This window comes from Bidens hawaiensis, unplaced genomic scaffold (assembly GCF_021521415.1).
Source record: "Bidens hawaiensis isolate Kalapana, Puna unplaced genomic scaffold, B.hawaiensis_p1.1 tig00029282_1, whole genome shotgun sequence".
Classification (NCBI taxonomy): domain Eukaryota; kingdom Viridiplantae; phylum Streptophyta; class Magnoliopsida; order Asterales; family Asteraceae; genus Bidens; species Bidens hawaiensis.
The window spans coordinates 92,738-119,041 of NW_027494824.1; the positions used below are offsets into that span (position 1 = coordinate 92,738).

At 38.4% G+C, this 26,304-nt stretch overlaps 1 protein-coding gene, 1 long non-coding RNA gene, 1 other non-coding gene and 1 pseudogene across 4 annotated transcripts; all 4 read right to left on the reverse strand.

Annotated features, from left to right (window-relative positions):
* Positions 1–2,186: 2,186 nt before the first annotated feature.
* On the reverse strand, positions 2,187–2,654 carry LOC143578501 (uncharacterized). The gene is made up of 4 exons (XR_013143278.1): positions 2,584–2,654; positions 2,458–2,509; positions 2,347–2,386; positions 2,187–2,262 (listed from the first exon to the last, which is right to left on the reverse strand). It is a non-coding gene; the product is annotated as an uncharacterized LOC143578501 (long non-coding RNA).
* A 5,879-nt stretch (positions 2,655–8,533) lies between these two features.
* Positions 8,534–8,659, reverse strand: LOC143578514 (U6atac minor spliceosomal RNA). The gene has a single exon (XR_013143284.1). It is a non-coding gene; the product is annotated as a U6atac minor spliceosomal RNA (small nuclear RNA).
* Positions 8,660–8,752: 93 nt separating this feature from the next.
* LOC143578490 (cellulose synthase-like protein D5) lies at positions 8,753–13,174 on the reverse strand (annotated as a pseudogene). The gene is made up of 2 exons (XR_013143276.1): positions 11,987–13,174; positions 8,753–11,462 (listed from the first exon to the last, which is right to left on the reverse strand). The product of XR_013143276.1 is annotated as a cellulose synthase-like protein D5 (transcript).
* A 4,943-nt stretch (positions 13,175–18,117) lies between these two features.
* Positions 18,118–20,273, reverse strand: LOC143578496 (uncharacterized). The gene is made up of 2 exons (XM_077062063.1): positions 18,508–20,273; positions 18,118–18,274 (listed from the first exon to the last, which is right to left on the reverse strand). Exon 1 carries the CDS (start codon positions 19,697–19,699, stop codon positions 18,734–18,736), a length of 966 nt encoding a protein of 321 aa, XP_076918178.1. The 5' UTR covers positions 19,700–20,273; the 3' UTR covers positions 18,118–18,274; positions 18,508–18,733.
* Positions 20,274–26,304: the final 6,031 nt, after the last annotated feature.

Genomic DNA, 26,304 nt, shown 5'->3' on the forward strand with positions numbered 1-26,304 from the left:
GTCATTTGCTAAAGGACATTTATTCCTCAAGTAATGAACACTTCACATAACAACGATAATGACTTATTTCTCTCAAAGTAAAGCACACTCCTAGTGGAAATATGGCATTGCCCGGAGATAAGGTTAGCCGCTTGAGTATAAATTAGAACACACGACCCATCATTTTTGAAATCAAGAAAACATGAAAAGGCAAATAATTTCTTGTAGACACTTCTTACACTTATCTCTAGCTCTACTAACCATTTCACTTTCAAAGTTTGCTTCTGCATCTTTAGAGGAAGCCAATGCTCTTCTTAACTGGAAAGCTAGCCTTCAAATTCCAAACAACTCCCCCTTATATTCTTCTTGGACCCCCCTCTCTATAAATTCTACTGATTCCACTCCATGCACTACGTGGTTTGGTGTCGTTTGCAACGATGATCGGACCGTTCACACGTTGAACCTCACATCGTCTGAATTAAACGGTACTCTTGACGAGTTCTCATTTCTCCACAATCTTTCTTATTTTGAGCTTAGTGTAAACCAATTTAAATGGGTCGATACCACAAGAGATTGGTCAACCGACCTCTCTCTCCGAGCTTGCCTTGTATGATAATTCCCTGGAAGGAGAACTGCCTTCAACTTTGGGCAATTTAAGAAATTTGACTTCATTATTTCTTGATGATAACAAGCTTTCTGGTCCAATTCCACATGAGTTTGGACACCTTGTCAATCTTGTGGAAGTGTATATCAGTAACAATTCTCTAAGTGGTCCTATCCCACCTACTATTGGGAATTTGAAGCGGCTTACCGTTTTGTTCCTTTTCAAAAACAATTTGAATGGTTCGATCCCACAAGAACTCGGTAGCCTGGTCTCACTTCAGAGCCTCAGCCTCCATTCAAATCGTCTAACAGGCCCAATTCCTTCATCGTTGGGTAATTTGGAGTCTTTGGATCTCCTACACTTGTACCAAAATCAACTCTCTGGGCCCATTCCTGCCGAACTAGGGAACTTAAAGTCTCTTACCCAGTTGGCGTTGAGTGAAAACCAACTCAATGGTTCTATACCTTCGTCACTAAAAAACCTGATAAACCTAGGGTATTTGTATCTTCGTGATAACAAATTATCTGGTCATATTCCACGAGGGGTCCTGGCAAGTAAATACATGCTTGAGCTAGAAATGGACAATAATCAATTGTCTGGACATTTGCCTGAAGATGTATGCCATGGGAGAATGCTTCAATATTTATCACTAAGTCATAATCGACTCACAGGTCCTCTACCGATAGGCATAAGACATTGCTCTAGCTTAATAAGAGGTCATTTTGATATTAACCAATTTACTGGAGACATATCAGATAGTTTTGGAGTGTATCCAAGTTTAGATCTACTTGATGTCAGTCACAATAGTTTTCATGGACAGTTGTCTCAAAACTGGAGTAAATGCAAGAACTTGACAGCCTTGTTGATGGGATATAACAACATCAGTGGTTGCATACCACCCCAACTTGGAGATTCTACTCGACTACAAACCATTAATCTTTCTTCAAATAACTTGGCTTGTGAGATTCCAAAGGAACTTGGAAATGTGAGAGGTATGCTGAAATTGCTATTGCAAGATAACAAACTTTCAGGTGTTATACCTCAAGAGCTTGGGTCACTTCAAAATCTCCTTGCTCTCGATCTATCCTCAAACAGATTGCGCGGGCCGATATCAAGACACGTTGGTAAGTGGAAACAAATATATTACTTGAATTTTAGTGATAACAAGCTCAGTGGAAAAATCCTATCTCAGATTAGTAAACTAGGGCAACTTACCACACTTGATTTCTCTTGGAATTCACTTACGGGAGTGATACCATCTGAAATTCAAAGTTTAGTAGCTTTGGCATAATTGAATCTTTCTCACAGCAAATTATGTGGTTCAATTCCTGATACCTTTAAGACATTGCCGAGTGGGATTGATATCGACCTCTCTTACAATGAGCTCGTAGGTCCAGTTCCCACATCATTTGCTATCTTCAAAAATTCATCCATACAAGCATTCCAAGGCAATCTAGGTTTGTGTGGAAATGTTACAGGGTTGAAACTTTGTGAAAGTCAAATTCCAGCGAGGAAAAATAATGATAGCTTTCATCATAGGCTAGTCCTTGTGATAATACTCCCCCTTTTGGGGGCAATGTTACTAAACTTTGTGAAAGTCAAATTCCGGCTGATTAAAGATTCAGTTGACCCGTCACTAAAGAACATACACGGCATAGGGACCAAAATGTACATGAGAGCTGCACAACGATCAATTAAATTAATCCACATTAATTTCTCAAAATAATAATAATAATAATAATCTATGAATGTAACAAGCTTACCTGATAACATAGGCCACCAGTTGTTGTATAATGCACAAGCCTGCAGCCAAAATAGAATCAGAAAGTATGTAACGAAAAGATATTTAAAAACGAAATTATTCAAGATCTTACCAGAATTTGTAGGAGAAGACTTGACGAAAACAAAAGTGCAAGTCCAGCAAGTCTGAAATTATGTTATATTAGAATTTAAAAATGTAATTAAAATGTAAGAGATGAATTTAGGGTTGACCGGCTTACACTGCAAAGATTAAGTAAAGCATGATCCAAAAGGCCAGTATGTATACATGCACCGAAAAGGGTAGAGAAGTTAATACACCTTTTGTTTTATTCGAAATAATTAAAATTTATGAATTGTAATCAAACGAACCACGCCGCTACCGAGCTACTAGATATGGGCTTGCAAAAAGCTTGACTCGAGCCTAGCTTGAGCTTAGAGATAATTACACAAGCTTGTTATGTATATGAGCTTGAGCCAGCTCGCGCGCCTAAACGAGCATGTTATTTTTTATAACTTTTATTTAATATGTTTGATTTATATTTTTATTTAATAATTATAATTATTCATAAAATATTGATTAAAAAAATTATATAATGCATATTGTGTTACAAATAAATTTATAATTGAAATATATATATACATTATAATAATAATCGAGCCAAGCTTAAGCCGAACTTGAGCTTGAAATACTATACACAAGCCGAGCTCAAGGTTTAAAAACAGAGCTAGAAACAAGCTGAGCTCGCGCTCGTTTACACCCCCAGGAATGATTTATAGTAACTGAATGTATTTTTCACAGATGATAAGAATGTTGGCATCTAATGCTAATTACACAAAGACGGATTGACTAATATCGTTTGTTTTTGTGTATATGATTCCAGTATAGTTTGTCAATAGCATCATCATTCTACAATATTCTAACTATCCTAACTAAAAAGTTAGGGTTTACACAGAAGAATCACAAGTATAGAATGAATTGGTAAATAACAATTGACCCAAAGCTAAAACATTTATCTGTTCCATTTGTAGTGAATTGATTCAACTCAGTGTGAATAAATAAAGTAAACCAATTTAGCCCTAGAAGTTAAAAATCCCCAATTAGCATTAAAGTCGTAAAAGATTACTAAATAAATAAAATTCAGGTTTTGCAGTTGCCCGCCCACCCGCGTGGATTCTCAATATCATCCATCATCATCGGAATAAACACCCCGTTGATCAAAGTGAGGGGTTTAAGTATCGGAATCACAAGCATGACAAATAATAATAATAATAAGTAATTGAAGATCAACAAGTCTAACCTTCAACTGTCACCGCCATATTCTATTCAATCAAAGACGACGCACGCAGTAAGGAAAACGATGGATCAAAGACGACAACCAAATGAAGGTGGATTAGCATTGACACAGGGTTTTTTCAATATTTTATTATTTACTAGTATATATAATATAATGGTGTGGTTGTACTTATTATTAGAATTATTACTATTGCTACATTGAACTATCACTTCCTTTTTCGTGTTAGCGGATTTTAAATTGGAAAGACATGTTGTTTCACTCTGATCGGCCTATGCTATTTTTAATTGGTTTATATTGTCTTTAAAGTTTGGTTTGAATGTTTTCTCGGAAAACCATATCGTTGGTTACCACTTGACAGTCGTGCCACCACAAGAGTGGAACTCTCTGACGTGACACACGGTGTGACGAAAATCCGGATGAGTTCTGGATTCGAACTGACAGGCTTAGCTCAAATCTTTTTTTTGCCATAATCCACCAAAACTGGCACGAGTACATGGGGATCGAACTTAAGTTTCCACTTAAAAACCCAAGCTCCTAGTATTAAGCCGTAAGTGATGGATTCAGTTGTACTTGTTAACTTCAAACATATGTTTTAATAAGTTATTTTGTCTTTAAAGTTTAAACAATAAAAAATAAAAAGATATACAATAACGTTTATAATATAATAAAATATAAAAAATATTTTATTAATAGTATAATGCCGTAAAGTTAAATAAATTGTTAGGGTCAACGGGTCGTTAACTCGGGTCATCCGAGTTGCACGTGAGTAAGAACTAGGGAGGGTGGGGGCCGGGACACCGCCCCCTTAACTGGAGCGGGTATATGGAACGCGTAGTGTGAGCAAAGCGCCAATAATGGAAACTTATTGGGAACGATCTATGAACGTTGGAGATATTTTAGAAAATAGAAAAGAAATCTTATGTTCAGTGATCTTCTTAAATATCCCATGTTTGATCTACCGTCATATTATTATAATCTTATTTACGAATAATGTTAGAAGATCATTCGTAACATCTTTATTGGAAACTTATGGTTCCCTACGTCTTAATGAACTTGAATAGGGGCTAACATCTTTATTGGGCTCCATTCGACATTGCGTTGATTTTATGTTGAGTGAGAGGAAAATTTTTACCGAAAGCGAACAACAGTTTAAATAAGACAATGTCCGTACTTTGGGATGTTGACATACAAGTGAGGGAACCATATATCCAACCCTTCATGACATTGATGAAAACAATGTGTGGTTGATTGGCGAAAATGGTAGACCGAAGAAGAAAATGACAATAATTTAAGATTTGATATTGGTGACGTGGGTAGAGAGAGCATCGGAACCAAATGAGCTTATTCATGCTTGAATTGTAATTGTCCTCAAACAATGTCCTACAATACATGCTTTATGTTTAATAAAATAACAAGTAGAAAATGACATGTATAAATAAAATTTTAGTATTTTTTTATGCAGCACGCTTTGCACACATGAAACAAGATGCGTTTCGATTCGTCAACTTGCACTGGACATGGGATTCAAGAAGTTATGAAACAACATAATAATCAATGAATTGGTTTTACAAATTAGTAAACGGCTATTTTGTGTGACATATTATGTCAAAATAATCTGTCAAAGAGATATTTTTATCCTTAAAACTCGATGAATTTTGGAAACAAAAACGCAACTAAAAACGTTTCACACACACCAGCAGTTTAGATGTCAAACAATTAATGCCTCAACCATATTAAAAAAATATATATAAAACATCGGGTTATAGATCCACCGAAGTGGGTTGCCTTAACCGGATGTGTATAGAGGTGCACAAATCGGTTTTTTTTAAAAAACCGGTTCGGTTATTAACCGGACCGGTTTTTTTTGGCCCTAAAAAAACCGGTTCGGTTAATAACCGGACCGGTTAATAACCGGTTTTTGTCTGTCAAAACCCTAACCGGTCTAACCGGTTAGGACCGGTTTAGAAACCGGTTAGAACCGGTTAATAAACCGGTTTTTTTATTAACCGGTTTTTTTTATTAACCGGTTTTTTTTTTTTTTTTTTTTTTTTTTTTTAAATAACCATTATTTTTTCACAGTATAAACAAACCGGTAACTACAAGGCAAACCGGTAACTACAAGGCAAAACGGACTGACCGAAGCCATTCTTTGCTTTCGTTGTTAGGGTTCTTTGCTTGGAAGATTAAAAACACATAACTTTCATTTATAGTTTTTACATTAAAAATACAAACATTAAATCGTTATCGCATATTCGTAACTCAAAAATACAAACATTAAAGAATGCTTAGACACGATTACATGAACAACTTGCTGTTTCTTACTCATTATTTGCCTCCATGTTTGCTGTTTCTTTAACTAATTTTCTTCGCTACCCGATCCCGAGCTATTCCTTAGGTAATCGTCGTACGCGGCTTCTTCATCGGTCATTGGTTGAGTGTGTCCTTGATTGACCTCGTCTTCATACAAGCCCGCCTCATACTCCATTCCCCCTCGAGTGAGCGTTGATGTTGTGCCCTATCTAAAGAGTCCAAGTAATCCTTGTAGCAAATCGTCATCTCTATAGCTGGTGGAGTGAGTCGAGTCCTCCTAATCGATATAACCCTGCCAGAAACAGAAAAAGCAGACTCCGAAGCTACCGTGGAAGCTTGGACCGTTAGTAAATCTTTGGCCATGGCGGCGAGGATCGGAAACTCATCCTCCTTACCTCTCCACCAAGCCAGCAAATCAAGACTTCTAAATTCATCCGGAGTCATGTGTTTCACAAAGTTGGTACCACCATACCTTCCAAGTTCACTGCTTGGGGTGTTTACCTTTTGACGTTTACCGGCGTCTTCCCAAATCATGTAGTACATCCCCATTTCAAGGTCGGTTTGGGATTGGGATTGGGCAACAGCTCTTAACGAGTCATGAATTTGGGAAGACGACCCGTATTTTGTAAGGTAAACATCATACATGTTTGACAAGGTGGTGTTGAAAGCATTCTTTAAAGTTTGGCTATAATAGGGGTTTTGATCGTCGTTTAACTCTAGCTCATCACAAATTTTTTCTATTAAAGCTTCAACACCACCAACATTGATGCAAGGGTTTAACGCAGCAGCACATGTCAAAACAGCGGATAGTTCTTGAAAATATTTTCTAAATTTTTCTTTCATTTTTACACCCATATCAAAATAAGGTGCACCCCTACAATGAAGTTCACTCAACTTTGTGCACATGACAGCAATTTTTGGTAAAGCAATGGGGCTTGTTGGATAGTAAACCCCGGATAAACTAGTTGTGCAAGATTTAAAAATTTGAAGGACCTCCGTAACGATCTCAATCAATAACCAGTTTCTAGGATCGTACGGTGCACATTTACCCCTACTTGACAAAATTTGATGAAACGCAATTAATGATTCTTTTTGTTGGATGGCTTTCTCAAACATATCACAAGTCGAGTTCCATCTTGTTGGACAATCCCAATTTGGCTCCAACCATTGACAATTAGCTTTTACACAAAATTTTTTGTATCTTGAAAATGTTTTATTGTTGCTAAAAACATCTCGTAACATTCTTTTAAAATTGTTTCTTTGCGTTTCGATCACGTTTAACCCATCTTGCACGGCTAAGTTGATAATATGTGCCAGCATCGGCTATGAAAAAACGCTCCATCACAAATAGGTTTATACTTTAATTTTAAATGGCCAACCGCGGCCGTATTGTTGGACGCGTTATCAAACGAAATTGAAAAGATTTTATGTTCAATCTTGTATTGTCGAATGACTCTATCCAAGAGTTTAAAAATATTTCTACCCGTGTGCGGGTAATCAAACAATTGAAACGCAACGGTTCGTTTCATCATTTGCCACGACTCGGGGTCAACCCAATGAGCCGTCACACAAATGTATGAGTCGGGCGAACCATGAGGTACCGACCACACATCCGTTGTTAAGTTTACACCAGTTTGTAAGTTTGAAAAGTATGAAATTAGTTCGGATTTAGCGTTTTTCCATGCTTTAAGACAATCTCTTCTAAGGGTCGAACGACTTACGTGTTGGTAGCGTGGTTGAACATACTTTTGCATCATCTCCGTGAATTGAGGGTTGTCGAAGTGGTTGAAAGGAAGTGTTTGTTGAATCACAAAGTTTGAAAACTTTTGACGTACCGCTTCAAGGTCGTACGTAAACACCGCTCCTTGATTCGTCATCTCCGGCTGCGAACTACTTCCCGATTCGTCCTTCAAGGCCTTGCAAAAGGGCCTTTGTACATGCGCTTTTAAAGTGGAGTTTGCATCTTCAAACAATGTTTGCATCGAGCTTTTTGGCTACCGTTAGACATTTCGCATAGGTCGAAATGTTGCCAAACATCTTGGTTTCGTTTCGTGGGGATGACCCGAACGACCGTTTCTCCCGTGTTCGAGGCACCCATGTTGACGGATGAAGCAGCACTTTGGGAGGCCATGATAATCGACTACGAAATAAGAGCGTATGGAGTGGTAATGTTGGTATAATTGAGCGTGAGATAACAAAATAATCGCGTATGAAATAAACGTTTAGAGCGTTTGGAGTTGTATAATCGAGTGTGATCTAACCGGTTTATATAGATGTTTGTGGGTGGTAAAATGGTAAAAAAAAAAAAACGGTCAAAAAAAAAAACGGCCATATAGCCGTTATACAACGGTCAAAAACCGGTTTTTAACCGGTTAACCGGTTATGGAGAAACCGGTTAACCGGTTTTTCCACAACGGTCAAAAACCGGTTTATAAAAAAACCGGTTTAACCGGTTTTTCCATAACCGGTTATTAAAAAAATCCGGTTTTTTTATTAACCGGTTTTGGCTCTAAAACTTGTAACAGAAATACGAACCGGCGGTTTGTAAACCGGTCAAACCGGTTTTTAAAAAACCGGTTTTCGTAAAAACCGGCAAACCGGTTCCCGGACCGGTTTTTTTGACCATCTCTAGATGTGTAACAAGTGAGCTCGAAAGCTGTTTCCGTCCCTGTCAGGGGAGATGCCAACCATCACTCCTTCTTAAGAACACAACTTCATAGTAATAAACCCATCACTCTTTTCATCCAGTACCAATGTGGGACAAGACAACTCAACAATACACTAACCAATAACACCAAAAAAAATACCTGCTGATTAATAGTTTCAAACCCACAAGAATCTTACAAAATATAATACAAAATAAACCAACAAAATACTTGTTACAATATGTAACACCTAACACATCATCAAACAAATTCAAGGAAACTGAAACCTCGTCATGAAACTCTGCGTCCGGCTCCCATCAGGCGGATGAACATACAAGAAAATCAGCGACACCACGATGCAAATCAACATCGACCACAGATACACAATCGTCGATATCTTCCCGCGTCTCCCCATCAACCCTTTAGCAAACGGATAAAGATGTGACAACACCCAGAAGCTAAAAAACACCCAGCTTGCTCCACTCGGGAAACGGGCTGTAAACCGTCCTGAAAACACCAACCGCAATCGCAGCAACGTTCATTAATATTATTGTCACGGGTGGGATCATTAACATTGTGAACCGGAACTCATACAGCTCAGCAAACTCGTCTTCACCGTCATCAGCTGCTGCGGGTTTTGAAGTTAAGGTGAACGAGATATCAATTCCGGCTATCACTTTTAACAAACCTTGTATAACCGCCACCGGGTGTGCACTGGTCCCGCCTATTAACCAAAACTGCTCGTTTCTCCACCAATCGTGGAGGGTTATTTTGGACCATCGGATTTCAAGAAGCGCGAGCATGCTTAATGTGACTGTTATGGCTAGAAGCAGGATTAAAAACGTGACGTTTAATGACTGAACGATGAATTTGCCTGAAAACAGTGAAAGCGCAGGAAGGACACAATAAGCGAGTAAGAAGATCGAGGTGAACGGGTACATCCCGACATTGAAATACGCGACTCGTTGTAGAAATTGCATCCTTCGGCTTGCGAAAAGTGCATTGTTTCTCGAGAAAAAGATCTCAACCGAACCCGTGGCCCACCGAAGAACTTGAATCAACCGATCCGTTAAGTTAATCGGAGCAGACCCACGAAAAGCATCCCGTTTCGTGACACAGTAAACCGACCTCCACCCGCGGTTATGCATACGATAACCTGTTACAACATCTTCTGTTATCGACCCGTAGATCCACCCAACACGTTTACCCCACTCGGTTTTATCTTCATAGAAACATGTCACAACTTTAATCGCTTCTTCGATGGCAGCCCGATCAATCGGCTCACGTTGAACTGCTAACGAACCCGATGGCCTCCCGTGGCTGTCTTTTCCTCTTAACTCATGAATCAACCGCCCCCCAAACTCAGCAACCGCGATCGAGTCAATCAAGTAACTCGAATCACCGAACCGTTCAGGAATCAAAGCCTGTTTAAGTTCATCCCCTTCTTCACTATTACTATTATGATCATCCACAATCGGCATGATCATTTCGGTATCATCTTCGGCTTTGTTCTTTTTCAACTTCTTCAACGAAAATTTGATCTTCCGCCCACCGAACCACCCGTGGTGCTCGGTAGCCCGAGGCGGGCTAAACCCATAAAGCGCAATTCGTCTAAAAATACACCCAGTCCCAACATACATCGGGCCTTGCAACCCGTCCAGAGCCCGCATACTCACATCAAAGAAAACCGTGTTATGATTCGCATACCGATCACTCGGGTCAATCCCTTCAAACCGCTGCGGGAACTGAACATAACAAATCTTGTCACCGCCTCGGTCAAGCATAAAACACATCCCCTCTCTTAACGCCAACGAGTTGTAAATATAGTGATCGCAGTCGAGGTTAAGAATAAACGAACCGTTCGACATAATCGCACTAGCCCGAACCAACGCATTCATAGCCCCCGCCTTCTTATTATGATCAAACCCGGGCCGTTTTTCACGGGACACATAAACAAGCATCGGTAGCCTCGTGTCCACATTCCGCGTATCAATCAAATCCTCGGGGTCTTGCTCGGTTTTATAAGCGCATTCGGGCCCGGGAGGGGCTAACATAAGCTGAATAATTCCGGCGTGGTTACCTCTCGAGTGGTCTTCCTCGCCGGAAAACCAAGTCCCGTGCCACGTGTTGCCGTCAGACATCCACGTGGCTGTCGGGACTTTAACGACTTTAACTGATTCAGTTACTTTCCCACCAATCTCCATTTGCTTCTTTTTAGCTAAAAGCTCCTCACGCGCATTGCACGCGTCTGAACGTCTTCTAATGGTTTCAGGTAACGCATTGATTCTGACTTTAAACTCGTCATACTCACGTTTGACTTTTCGTCTTTCGCGTACAAAGTCAACCCTCCGTTTATTCTTCAACGGGTCACCCTTTTGCGAAAAATAAGCTTCCGGGTTTCTGGGTTCGATCTCATGTTTCCGACAGAATGGGACCCACGTTCTAGCAAAGCTAGCAACTTCAGCTAAAGCTTCAAATGTGACCAGTGACCCACCATCGTCTGATAAGTAACAAGCAATCTTATCAACTGGATAATCAACAGCCAGGATTGATAAGATCGTATTCGCGGTGACGAGTGGGGGTTCTTTCTCGGCGTCAGCGGTGGAGACGAATATGTCGATGCCCGGAAGGTCGGATAGGCCTTTCGGGTTGTTTTGGGTCGGTTCGAACCGTTCTTTGAGGACGGCCAAATCGGTGGAGCGAGTGACGGGACAGAGCTTTGGAAGCTGGTCTAGGAGCCAGGAAAAGGCGAACCAGACCTCGCAGATTACGGACATTAGCCATAGCCATGCGGCGTCTTGGTTGGGGTGCGAAATTCGCCATGTTAGGAATAGACCGAGTGCGGCTAGCCGGATCACAATCAGCAACCTACATTTTGCAAAAACAAGTCAACTAGGGTGTTAATCGGTTATGTTTTCGGGTTATTTGGTTTGTTTAACGAACCGAATTCTGTAAAGTTCAAACCGAACCGAATAACCGAATTCGAATTCGGTTTGGTTTTGTTTCTACTCAATAAACAAGATTACTTTAATAAATTATACAGTTTTTAGAAATTTATTTACCATAATTTGTTTTCAAATTAAGTTGTGTTACATAATATCAGACTAAACTTATTATTTGATAGCAATAACTGATAATTCATGTACATAATATCTATATATTTTTTTACCATAAACTAAGTTTGATTAAATAAAATCAGACAAAAATCATTAACAAAACTTAATCAACTATAACTTGTTAAGTTGTTATTAACAAAACAATATTTAATTAATCTAGTTCAACAGCATTTATCTCAACCTTCTAAATATATCTATATACTTAATAAGTTATAACTTAAGCAAGAACAATAATAATAATAATAATAATCATAAGATGTAACAAGTAACACTAACCTGTAAGGACTAAGAATAGCAGCCGAGATCCCAACTTTCCGAGTCAACGGTCTATTCCGCCGGTCATTAAACATCGGCGGGTTCTCATACTCATACTTGTCACCACCACGGTGACACCCTTCTCTCGGCCACACCGCATTCCCAAACCCGTAAGTCCCATTCGTCTCAAACAGCCACCGCGTGTGATCAAAGTCCTGATTCGGCGCCTTAAACGACCGCACCAACGAAAAATTATTCTCCAGCCTAACCCCACCCCGGTTCTTCCTCAACGGGTTCACCGTATCCTTCTCCTCAGACATCATCGGCTGCAAATCGGTATCTTCTTCGTAACTCTCCTGAAACGGTTCTTTACACCCCGGACAAACCCCCTTTCCATTCGAACAGTAATCGCTGTAACAATCGTCACATATACGAAACCCACATTCGCACTGAGACTTCTCCGACTTGTCAAGAAGCTTCTCATCGCACCCGTCGACTTGACACAACAATTTGGATTTCGGAACAATCATTTCCTCAACCGATTTCATCCGTCGAGCGTGTGCTCGGGTTTCCGAGTTAAACCCGCCCGTAAACACGGTATCCTTGATCCGATTCTCATTAGGGTTTCCATCAATTTTACTGTATTCAGGGCTGTTTTGGGAATTTTGGGAATTCGACACGAACTGATGATCCGGTGTTGGGGGAATGTGTACGGTGTATGCGACGTACTCGTCGCCACCGCCATACCTCCCGCCGAGGCTCGACCGCCTGATTTCGCCACCGCTAAGCGGGTAATTCGAAATGGAAACCCGTCTCACCGGGCTTGATAACGGGACGTTACGAAGCCCACCGGAAGACGATACCGTAATTCTCACAGGGGAATCGTGATCCATGAATCAAATTGAGAAATAAAAATTGAATTGAAAGGGTAATTTGGGATAATTGAAGTACAAGAAGCTGGTGACAAGGGTTCATGAGGAGTATGAAAATAATATGAATAATAATGTGTAGAAACAAAGGGGTTTTATTTAAGGACAAAAGGGTTTCTTTTGAATTATTAACGGTCGAGTGATCTTGGCCGTTGATTAATCATGATCTGGACTTGCGGGCCAGGTTTTGTGGGGTTTGAAATCAACGGTCTGAATATTTAAAAGGTAATAGCCGTTGCCCGTTGTCCACGTAAGCATGATTGGGCAATCAGCGAGAAATAATGTTATTGATATTAATATATTATTATTAACTTTAGTTTTTGAACGTCTGGTATTATTGACTAATTAATTATTTTATTTCTGAAAATATCAGATGAGAATCTAACGTTCAGGCTAAAGGGTCCAATTTTACTTTTCAAAATAAAGGTGTTAGGCTGAGGGGTGTGGGGCTTCAGCGGGGGCGCGAGAGCCCCTCCGCTCGCGCCCCCAGGCGCGAGCGCCACACCACCGAGGCGCGAGAGGGGCGCGAGCGCGGAAAACTAGGCGGGCGTAAGGTGGGTCGCGGGAGAAAGGTGGCGTAAAGGAGCATTGGGAGAAGTGAAAAAATCCGTTGGATCATTTAATTGAGCCGTTGGGCTCATAATTTAATAAAAAAGAAAGTTTTTTCTTCCTATATATAACCAATTTCATATAAATCAATTACCACAACTTCAAAAAAAAACCCAAAATCAACCCATCTTCCCAATTTTTTTTTAAAAAATAATGTCGTCGTACTCGTCTGATTCCGACTCCTCCGAAGAGGATGATTTACTTCTTCATGTAGGAGGAGTTTTGACCGCAACCATGGTCAATCTCTTGCAAAATCAAGCCCATCAACCTCGACTCCCGAGGGTTAGAGCACCACCTCGTGATCGTGATCGATCGGGTGCTAACGATACTTTGATTAGGCATTATTTTAGCCCTCAACCGGTATATGCGGAGTCGGATTTTCGAACTCGTTTCCGAATGAGCAGGCAATTGTTCATGCGTATAGCAAGTGATTTAGAGGCACGGTATCCCTTTTTTCAACAAAGGGAGGATGCTAGGGGTCTCCCCGGTTTTACCCCTCTTCAAAAATGCACGGCTGCTATCCGTCAATTAGCGTACGGCATCTCGTCGGACGCTTTGGATGAGTATTTACAGATGTCGAAAAGGGTTGCACGTGAATCCCTTCATTTTTTCTGCCAATGTAAAAAACAATAATTTTACTTTTTATTAAATATCAACCAATGTATGACATTAATTTTGTAATGTATATTGTACGTAGGAGTCATATCGACTTACGCTCGGAGATATCTGCGTAAACCTACAATGTATGACATCCAACGCATATATGAGGTGCACGCAGAAAAACATGGTTTTCCTGGGATGCTAGGTAGCATCGATTGTACGCATGTTGGATGGGCTATGTGTCCAACGGCCTAGCGAGGTCAGTTCCACCGTGGTGATCATGAAGGGCCGACCCTTATACTTGAGGCGGCGGTGTCACAGGATCTTTGGTTTTGGCATGCTTTTTTTGGTGTTGCTGGGTCAAATAACGATCTTAATGTTATCGATCAGTCAAATTTGATCAACGACCTTATCGACGGGAGAGGATAAAAAAACAATATTATGTTCTGGCGAACCCGATACGTTATTGGACTCGGGAGAGGATAACGGACGTCGTCTACACGTGTCTGATCCTACACAACATGACGTTAGAAGACGAGGGCAAAGCTATCTGCCAAAACTACCAAGGTGACATTCCGCCACAACCGTCCACAATCAGTGATCAACAAAAACTTCACAACATAGCAAATATCAAGAGCCGTGAGATACACGGGGAGCTTCGACATGAGTTGGTTGAACATTTGTGGGAGAGGCGACCCGATGATCTTGTATTAGATTAGTGTTATTATTAAGTATTATTGTTTGTTTAATTTTTAGTATGTTTTTTTTGTAATTTGAATTTTAAAAAAATGTGTGTTTTTTTAATAATTTATGAGTTTTTTTAATAATACGTTTTTTGAATATATTTATAAAAAAATAAAAAAAAAAATCCGCTGGAGCCCCTGCTCGCGCCCCTCCACACCAGGGCCAGGGGCTCCAGCGGGGGCTCCAACACCCATCTTATCCAGTTTCTCTCTCTGCCACACGTCACAATATTATCGGCTGGAGCCCCCACTCGCGCCCCCGTTAGAGCCCCCACACCCCTCAGCCTTAGTTTTATAAGTGAGTTACTTTTGCTAATTTATTAATTAATCCTTTTTTAAATAAGGTAAACAAAATTAACAGCCTAAAGGAGTTAGTTCATAACTTGACAAAGTTGATATCCAACGGCTCCTTTAAATTCTAAACTATCGGCTCATGAACAAAACCCCCAAACGAGTAGGCGTGCCTGATTAGTTTCTATAGAGGTAGGGTACTGAAAAGACCCAAATACCCTTAAGTAATACCCGCGGGTCGACTAAGAGCCCATCACAAGTCACTCGCAGAACATACGAATCATCCGCATAAGCATTTGAGGAAGAAACACCCTTACGACACATGCGGAAGCATCCTGGCACCCTCAGGGATCATCCGCATGAAGGAATACCCTTCCGCGTAAATGATCACGAGGTAATGCCCCGGGACAGCTGTCAGCAATCAAATACCTTCCAGAAGGTTTACTAAGATGCTTTGATCTCTCGGCCAATTAACAAGGGACACCTAGCAAGGCCGTTATAACCGTGCACATGGTCAGTGTTGCCTATCAACCTATATCAAAGGGACATGTGTCCAGGTGGTTATACATGCACATGCAACATATAACTGAACCTATCAGAAGGGGACACGTGTCCAGGTGGTTACAAGAGCATCTTCTGAAAAGGACAGCTGGCCCAATCACCTTTCCACACCATTCGGCTATAAATACCCTCTCGATCACCATGAGGTATTCATTCACTCCCACTGTACTCTCTCAATTTACTTAAGTACTTTATATTCGTCGGAATTGTACTTATTCTCACGCTGGATGGTGTTTACGGGAAGACCCCCCCTCTTGTCCTTCCCGTAACGAGCTCATGGTGTCTGTTTTGCAGGTCTTCGTCACTGGACTTTAGGCAATTGAGTTCATATCGTATCGGCAGTTAACCGTATCCTACCCTGTTAACTTATCGGATCTAGGACCCATTAGTGTGGAGTAGATCCGTGTTTCTTCAGTTTCCTAAAATGAAGGAAGCAGTTTTGCGAATAAGTATTCGGTCCTAACGGCTGTTCATTTAAATTTATCAAGGCATTTTGGGATATTTTCGAACAACATTTCACTAGCTAGTTTTTATTACATAATTTGAATTCACCGGAATAACAAATATGGGTTGCGTTACTTACGAGATCTCGCTTCGGTTACTAGTATATTTTGTAACTTATCTATCTAATCAATGACAACACTATTGACTATTGACCAAAACAATTTAACTATTGATTAAATACATAAGTTACAAAATATGCAACTAATAACTTCTTGAAAGACTTGATTAAATGCGTAAGTTACGAAACACACAACTAATAACTTCTTGAAAGACTATCGTAATATCAGTTGGACTATTCTTGGGTTAAAAAACTGGTAGAAAGTGTTTTATTGATTAAGTTGATTTTGATTGAGCTTTCGACTCCATCAATCGGAGCTTGGAGCTTCTTATTGCCAGTAATGAAGAATACGGGTTTTGGAGCTAAGTAGTTACAATGGGTTATGGGTTGCTTAAGCTCAAGATAGAACATCGGTTCATGTCAGTGGCTCTCGTACCCACGATTTTCCAATTTTTGTACATTATTACCACGAAAGGGCTAAACGGGATGTATGCTTATGTTTGACGATATAACAGATGAGTCGTTTACAACATAACAGTAAATCCATGTACACTAATCCGCTACCGAACACTCCACGTGTGCGAAAGTCGGGTTTATCTACTGACCAAGTATAGAATCTCACCTCAGATAAACTTCCCATAACCTTTTTGACACCACCACATCAAAAGCTACTTCTAATATATTTAACTAGATAAATTAATACTAAAAATTTGAATCCTGCTTGGCTACTTGAATAAGCATAAAGTTGAACCCAACAGAAATTTGATTTCGGTGAATATTCGAATCAAGCTAGCATCCTAATCGAATTTGGAATTCGAATTGAGTTTAAACTTGTGACTCTTTGAGCCGATGCAACCGAAATATTCATATTCAGACATATATAACTTTTTTTCTTATAATCCGAATTGACCCGAATTCGAACTGAACTCGATAAAAATTCAAACTACCCAATTCGCATAATCCAGATCGATACGCGTCTGTAGGTTATGTGACCCATCATTCCAATTCCTGTTCTCAAACAATACCGTCTTGAGACTGAAATTATCACGCCTGGGGGTGAACCGAAGAGTGAACTGCTGAAAGTATTTGGTATTTTCATCCTTATGTATCTCTGCATTTTCGTTTTAATTTTTTATTCTTTTAATCTGTTCCATTTCGATGACTTCTGCCACTGACTCAGTTCTTCCCAATCAGATACATTGCACTGACACCCGTTGCGTGGCTCGGTGAGGGTGAAATGCAGCAATTACATGAACCACCACCTCATACACCTTTTGTATACCGGCGGCTCATCTGAAATTGAGGGCGAAGGCTGCTTGAACACCTTGGCCACCAAAACAAACATGCTAACGCTATTAACCTTCTATTATCTTTTATATGGCGATAACAACTCCTGATTTGCGATGCAGAATCAGGCCATCGTCATCTACATGAGCTTGTACAATGAGTTATGTGAGTTGTATAGTGACTCCCTACATATACTACTTCTACCTCATGCTTTCAAGTGTTTAAGAAGATAGGAATGCCCTATTTCTCAGATACAAACCCATAGATTCAAGAAAAATATATGTTTTAAGTGAGTTTAAGTCGAGTTTTAATTGGTATAAAGCTTCTTTGCATGTTGATCAAGCTTTTCTTTAATTTGTAGTTATTTTAATATTTTACAGTATTTCTTTAGCTTTTGAAATCATCAAGTTAAAATGTTATCTATTAATGATTCATTAACAGTTTTTAAGACCAACTGCGCTCTCGCCTTGTGCTTGGCTTCAGAACCTAGTCGCCCCGCGCTTATTAAATCCAAGTTATATCAGATATTCAGATGTTCTTAAGTAATACTGGTACAATATATTTTTTGAATGTTAGTAAGATGTATATACAAAGTGATCTGAATATCTGATTGCTTCATCTTTCTCAGCCAAATCGGAACTTAACTAACTCATCATTCTTTAGTTAGCATTCGATCCGATATCCTAGTTTCAAAACGATTCTCTCAATAACTAGCTTCGGTCAAATACTTAACACTGATTATCTGCAACTGCAAGTGAGTTACAACACCAACCCTTAAAAAAGACTGTAACTTGTTTCTTAATCTTCAATTAAAAACCCCAAACAACCCCTCATCTACTCATCAAAGTATTTGGTCACTAGAAAAATGGTTTCAAAACAAACTTAGCAGCCCACATAAACTATTGAATCTTGAACTTAATGACCATAGTTTACAACCGCGTGATTAAAAGCTGAAACTACATGTTTTCTGCTTTTCTGATGCATCATATGAATATGTAACCATTAACTAATAACAAAAATCTATTTGTGTGTTAGTAAGACACGAACTAAACAAGTACGGAGCGCATTTGAATAACAAGAAAAACAAACATAGTACATGTATATCTTCTTTCTATTGCTTAAATAAAGTTGTGCACAAGTCAAGAACAACAAGATTTAGATACAAAAAAAAAACAACAAATCAAAGTTAGGAAATGGGAAACTTTACATTTCTCCATTGCAGCTTCTTCAGCATCAAGCACCAAGATAATGCAAGCACGAGAGCCAAAACCCGTCCTCCAATCAGTCCAACAAGAACAACTAAACACAAAACCAAACACCCCGAACTCCGATGAACACCCCTTCCTAATCCCTCATCATCACACCGAATTCCACTCGATTTTACTTCTACTTCTACAATCTCGCCTTTCGAACCTGAGCATTCACTAGCTTTTACTATCTCCTCCTTCAAACCTACCGAAGATTTTCGTAGCTTCTTCGGAACAAGCTTCTTCATCCTCGATTTCATTACGGCTCGTCTCGAACCTTTACGCTTAATCTCCGGTTCCATCAAACCTTCAATCTCCAACACTTCATCCGGCTTCGACTCCACATATTCTTCTTCACTCTCTTCCAAACTCCTCACATCACCCGTCTCATTAAAACTCCTCCATTTCGCCACCGACTCCATCAAAATTAGCACGAAAGCTAACACCGTAATCCCAATAGTAAACCCTTTCGTTAACACCACCAAACCCATAACCAACAAACCCTTCAACACACCCACCAACACCGGATTCAATCTCACCATTTCAACACTCAATTCAACTTCAATTTCACTACAATTTCTAAGATTATCGACACCCGTAACGCTACGAACTCCAACAAGTTCATCAATTTCTTCAACAATTTCATCAATTTGGGCATGATCCGAACCACCAGACGTCAAATTACCCGAATCCACAAACGGGTTCGATTCATAATCACACTCACTCTGTTTCTTGACACTCGATTTCCGAAACCTACCACGATTCCTAACATAAAGATCAATAATCGAAGTCGGAAACCCAGTTTCGACAACAAGGGACCCACCACGTTTAGGCGATTGAAGATGATCAGCAACCAATTGCGAGAATCGATTACGCTTCGTCTTCTTCTTCCAGCTGAACGGCATAGTGGGTTCTTCTTCAGGGTTTTTTCAAGATTCTGAAATCAAGATGGTAAATTGAAGCAATTGGGTCAATTGGGTATGTGGGTTTGTGGGTCTGTGTGCGAATTAACATCTGATTGAGGTGGATCTGGGGTTGATTGAAAGTCAAAGTGGGAATAGTATAAACCCTAATTAGGGGCAAAAGGGGGTAAACGTGAAGGTGAACGTGTAGAATTGGTGGGGTGGTTGAGTTGAATATCAACAGAGTGCGCGTGATCCGACAATACTCATAACCTAAAGCTAACTTCCATTGATACATATCACACATGTGTTGTGTTATTAATTTATTATTATTATAAAGTTGGCATGCAAATATGTCAATGAGTGTGGGATAGTTGGAACTTGTAGTGTCAATTATTTTAAGGTGTGTCACCTAAACTAAACCACTAGTGTGTCCTTGGTGTTTGGTGAATGTTGGATAAGGTATACCACGTAATATTCGGGTTTCGGACTAACATTATTCTTGTTGTTGAGAAGGGTGCATGGTGTACTGGGTGTTTGGATTGGAGTTTTTGGTATTGATGCGGATTCAGAAGATATCGGTCGGGTCTTTAACTCTGAAAAGATGTACCCCGTCTTTATTCCCATCAAGTCAGCTAAAAACTACAAGTTTTATGATTGGGTAAGTGAAGTAACGATGGATGTTTTGGGTGATCACTTCTCGTGAGCCTGGAAGAGAATGCCACAATGTGTGTGTGTGTGAGAGAGAGAGTAATTTGTGCCTACTAATCTGATCAATGAGACCGGTGACTTTTGGTTTATGGCTAAAGAGTTAAGATTATGTGGAATTGGATTGGGACGTCTTAGGAATCTTTGCAATTTATTCATTTGAGGTGTGGGTAAATTTGGTCAAGAAGCTAAATTGTATCTTTACAGAGAGATATTACAATAAAAAATTTAATGATAAAGCTGACTAACTGATTATAATAATAAATATATTCAATAAATATCATAATATTTGAAACAGAGACAGAATAATTAGTAATAAACAATCTTAAAAGATGTATAGATCAAGTTCTAATCATTATAATAGAGCATTATAAACTAGGTTGAAAAGGCCCACAAAAATTCTTCACTTTCTTATAAATAGTTGTATTCTATTTCAAATTGTAAGAGACTGTTTGGTACGAGGTAAAGAAATAAATGATGAAATGAAACGAGCGAGGGAATGGAATTGATGAGGTAATAAAATGACTTATTACCATTCCATTGACATATATGATTACCATGTGTGAATGACATAAATTATTAGTTTTTATTTTTTGGTAAGCTAGAAAAGGCCGGAAAAAAAATAAAAATGGTAGTGAGTGGCAGTGGAATGGTGGTGGCGGGTGGCGAGCAGTAATAGTGGTGGTGAGTGACGATGGCAATGGGCAGAGGCGATTGTTGGTGGTGGCAGGTGGTGGTGGCGGGTGGCAGTAGTAAGTGGTGGGAGGTGGTGATGATGACCGGGATCGATGGTTGGTGGTGGCGGAGGCGATGGGCAGGAGTGATTGTTGGCGGTGGCAGGTGGTGGTGGCGATGGGCGGGAGCGATGGTTGGTGTGGAGGTGGTGGGCAACGAGCAGTAATGGTGGTGGTGGGTCATGGTGATGGGCAGGAGCGATTGTTGGTGGTGGTAGTGGAGGTAATAAGCAGGGGGTGGCGGGCGGTGGTGGTGATGGTTGAGAGTGATGGGTGGTGGTGGCGGTGGTGGGTGGTGACAACAAAGGTGCGTGGTGGTGGCGGCGGGCGGTGGAAGCAGGTGGTGGTGATGGCCGGCGACGGAGGCGGTGGTGGGTGGTAGCGGGAGTCGGAGGCGGCGGTGGTGGTGGTGAAAGGGCAATGGGTAGTAATGGTGAGAGGGTGGTGGAGGTGATATAGTGTGAAAGATGGATGAAATGATAAAAAAAATAACAGAGGGGGGGTGGATTGAATGAATTTGGGGTATTTTAGAGAGAATGGAATGAACATGGTAATGGGTGATTCCATTCAATTGACCAACCAAAAACATTTTTTTTTCATTCCATCATAATGGTTCATTCTATTTCGCCTCTCATTCATACATACCAAACAATACCTAAGTCTTATAAATTTGCTTTGTTCCTTGAAACCTTTTTAGTTTCATCATCATCATCATCGTACTCAGTATATTCCACCAATAGCAAAGCTATAGTAGGGTCTGAGGAGGGTAAGATGTAGACAGCCTTACCTCTACCCCATAGGGATAGAGAGGCTGCTTCCTGTGAGACCTCCGATTCGATAGTAGTTTTGCATCAAGCCTTGTACATAAGACACATAACACACAATCATCGGGACACCGGCTGATTGATGCATGTACCATTTTTAGTTTACTTTTTAGTAATATAATTCAGTTAGTATTTTCCACAAAGGAATTTGATTGCACGTTATAGGTCAAGAAGATTGGTAAGTGGAGCATAAAATGACATTTTGTATGATTTTTCCACTTTTATTGTGTTAATTAGTGAAGCTAGCTCCTACATTCATCCAAAAGCATTATGAAATCTAAATGGATGTTTGGTTTGTTACACGAGAATAAGTTTGGTTTTCATATTTTAACTTAGCGGATTATGAAATTTTTAGTTTATTATTGTTGGTTATAAATTTAAATAGAGAAGAAGAGTATATAACAATGAAAGTAATTTGAAGATTCTAAAATTGATAAATTTTATTAAGACAAAAAGTAGTTGAGAAGTCTCTAATAATATTAATAATAATAATAATAATAATAATAATAATAATAATATTATTATTATTATTATTATAAAAAAGTTGGCATGCAAATTGGTCAATAAGTGTGGGATACATGCCAATTGTTTTAATGTGCGTCACCTAAACTAAACCACTAGTGTCCCCTTGGTGTTTGGTGAATGTTGGATAAGGTATACCACTTAATATTCGGGTATCGGACTAACATTATTCCTGTTGTTGAGAAGGATGTATCGAGTGTTTGGATTGGAGTTTTCGGTATTGAGGCGGATTTGGAAAATCTCGGTTGGTCATTAGATAACCATGATTGGTTTTAAGAAATAATATGTTTTTATAAGTGGTGTGGGTCTTTAGATCTGAAAATATGTGCCCCATCTTTATTCCCATCGAGTCGGCTAAAAACTACAAGTTTTCTAACTGGGTAAGTGAAGTAACGATGAATGTCTTGGGTGGTGATCACTTCTCGTGGGCTTGGAAGAGAGAGAGAGAGAGAGAGAGAGAGAGAACATTGTGCCTACTAATTTATTTGATCATGAAAACTAGCGACTTTTGGTTATGACGTGGAGTTGGATCGGAGCGTCCCATGAATCTTTGTGATTTGTTCTTTTGAGGAATTCTTTGACATGAATTAATCATAGAGATTAGATGTAACATCCCGGCTAAAGCGGAAACGCCTGAGTGTGACATACAGATTGTCCAAAACACATGTGACACTATTAAGTGACAATATTATCATTAATTCATTCCAAAGCATCAAGTACACAAGTTATTTCAAATGAACAAACACAAGGGAAAAGGAACAAAACAAACATCATCTTGTTTTTTATCTAGATAACCTAACTTCTAGTATCCTCTTCATTTCATCCTCTAATGAAAGTACCTGTAGGATATATATAAAATTAAGTCAACTAATTGAATAGTTGGTGAGTTCACACAGTTTAAATACTACATAAAAACCATACAATTCCATGAAAACTTGTGAAAAACACATAAGGGTTCTTTACACTAGAAACAATGGTCCATGAGTGTAAAGAATAAATGAAGGTCTTTTCCAATTAAGATTATGCACCAACGTACTCAGATCGGAGTCCATTTTCCACCAGAAACAAATGGTCCATGGGTGCAAAGGGGGGGCGTATGATCATACTTATCGAAGAAATCCATGCACGTAAATATTTGAGCAAGTAACAGGTAAACACACAAGTCCATGATGCGAATTGTAGTTTGTAAATAATAAATAAACGAAATTGAATTTTGATAGGATATATATGCTACCCCCCAAATAGTAAAAAGGTAAAAAGGGGGTGTGAGAAACTTACCTTTGATATTGAAGACAACTTGAAATAATAACCGAAAGCGAGTTAACAAACGAAGCAATTGAATCTCATGAAACTATAAATAATAACGAAGATACAAAAATCAATGACTAGCTACCGGAATTATAAAGTTAATTAACTTATGGTAAATGGAGACTTGGGGATTTTTAATGAGTTTAACAAAAATGAATAAAGTTTATATAAATCATTTGATGTTTATTAGTGAAGAATGATTTGTAGACAAATAATTATAACTTATTAATATATGATTAAATAATAATATTAATAAAAATTTATGATTAAACATTTGTTTCCAAGTAACATAATTAATTAATTAACTTAAATGTTTTGCATGAATTCTCTTAAAGAAAATCATAAATAGTAGTTATGTTGAAATAAAATAAACAATAATTAATTTACTCAATAATTAATTCAAAGATATAAAGTATGTTATATCTATTGTAAAATATTTTAAATAAAAGAAATTTTTATAAATTATCTTATTTAAAAGAAAGTTTGTAAGTTATGATGATCAACGAATCATAAGATTGAGATAAATATATATTCATGTTTGTTCTTGCAAAATAACTAGGCTTGATCCAAGATTTAGAAAAATCAAAGTGTTCATCTTGGATATCCATGACCATAATGATTCTTAAAACCAAGATATAATATTTTTATGATAAAAGTAACATGATCATGAAGAACAACTTATGAACGAGTATGAACATTCAAGATAAAATCAAAACGAAAGCTATAAAATGCTTGAAATGGTAACAACTTACTTGTTAGTGCTCTTAAACTTAAGAAAAGAATGGATTGATGTGTGAAAATAATGGAGGATTTGTCCTCCTTTTATATTGAAAATATAGAGTTGTTATATCTTAAGTAAATTATGAAAATTAATCATATTTAATATAATTAAAACACAAATTAAAAATTGTTTAATATGGTATTCAAAAGGTTTAACTATTTTAATAAATTTTATTGAATTAAAACATTCATTAGTTTTTATTAGTTAAATAACATATGAGAAGATGATGATGATAATAATAAAATTAATAATAATAATTATTATAAATAATAAAAGTAGTAGTTGTAGTTAAATAATAATTCTAGTAAATTGCATGGGACATGTACATAAATATTTGATCTTGATTATGAATGTTTTAAATGAGTACGTAATACTACAAGGGTGGTGAAATGTATAATTGCATAAGATATGATCACATAAAATACATTAACGAAAATTGAGATTAATTAATAATATTATAAAAAATTATAAATTTAAATAGAAACAAAACCGAAAATTTAAAATGGGTCGGGCTTTCGGATTTGAAAAGTAACGAATGTTACAGGACCTACAACTTTTAAAAATTTCGTCCCGAAATTGAAAAAAAAATTGAAAGAGAACAACTAATAAACGGAGCTGTTGGAATTTTTAGCAATTTTATACATGCATAATTAAAATAAAATAACGTAGATCTTTGAATGACCCGAAAGAACGCCACAAATAAGAAATATGACAAGGACACTTATATATAGAATGTACCAGCGACGTATCCACCATGCCCTTATCATATTGTATTTGTCCCGTTCTCCAAAAATCATTCCAAGTTTCGAGTTATTTCACACAACCGGACTTATTATACTTTTCATGCGAGGAATTTGATAATTATGTGTCGACCTATAATTACCTCTATCTCGGATGGTCCATATAACTTGCTCTATTGTGTGGTTTTAAGACATGGACCTTAGATAAATACATAAAATTATAGAACGTTGAAAATAAAAAATAATGAATTAAAAGGGTAAAAACATTACAAAACATATTGTTAGACCATTCTGGCCAATAACAAGACGAAAACCCTAAGTCGAGTAAATGATATCATCGTTGTATGAACCAAGTAAACGATGTTGAAAACAAAATAAACGAGGTAATGAAATTTAAAGAATGAAAACATTTGAATTATGAACATCGTAATATGTAATTGAAATAATGGGGTTGAGAATAACGTGGTAGGTAAACGTAACATTTAACCACGAAATATGAACATATAACTTGATAACGCATTGGGTTTGAGAATAGCTTAGATAAACGAAACTTTTAAGTATCATAATATCATGATGTTTAACATATGAAAATCTCTAATAAAACATCGACGTGCTGTAACATCCTAAAATTTTAATGATGAGTAAAGGAAGTTATGTTTAGTGATTTCGCGTAATTAATTAATATCGGGTAAGGAGCGGGTCTTGGACTTGGATTAATTGAGAGGGGTTAAATGAGAATGGGATTTCAGGGATATAAATACCCCCAAAATCCCAAAATATCTTCATTTTTCACCAAACTCCCTAACACTCCAAAAACACACACGTACCACACTAACTTCGCCGCCGGACCGAAGGCATATCCGGGCAGATCCGGCAGACCCGAGTGAGAGAGAGAGCAATTAGTGGTGATAAGCAAGTAAACGAGATCCAAACAGGCCCAAAAAGGTATGATTCTTGATCTTTGAAGTTTAAAGATCCAAGCTTTTCAGTG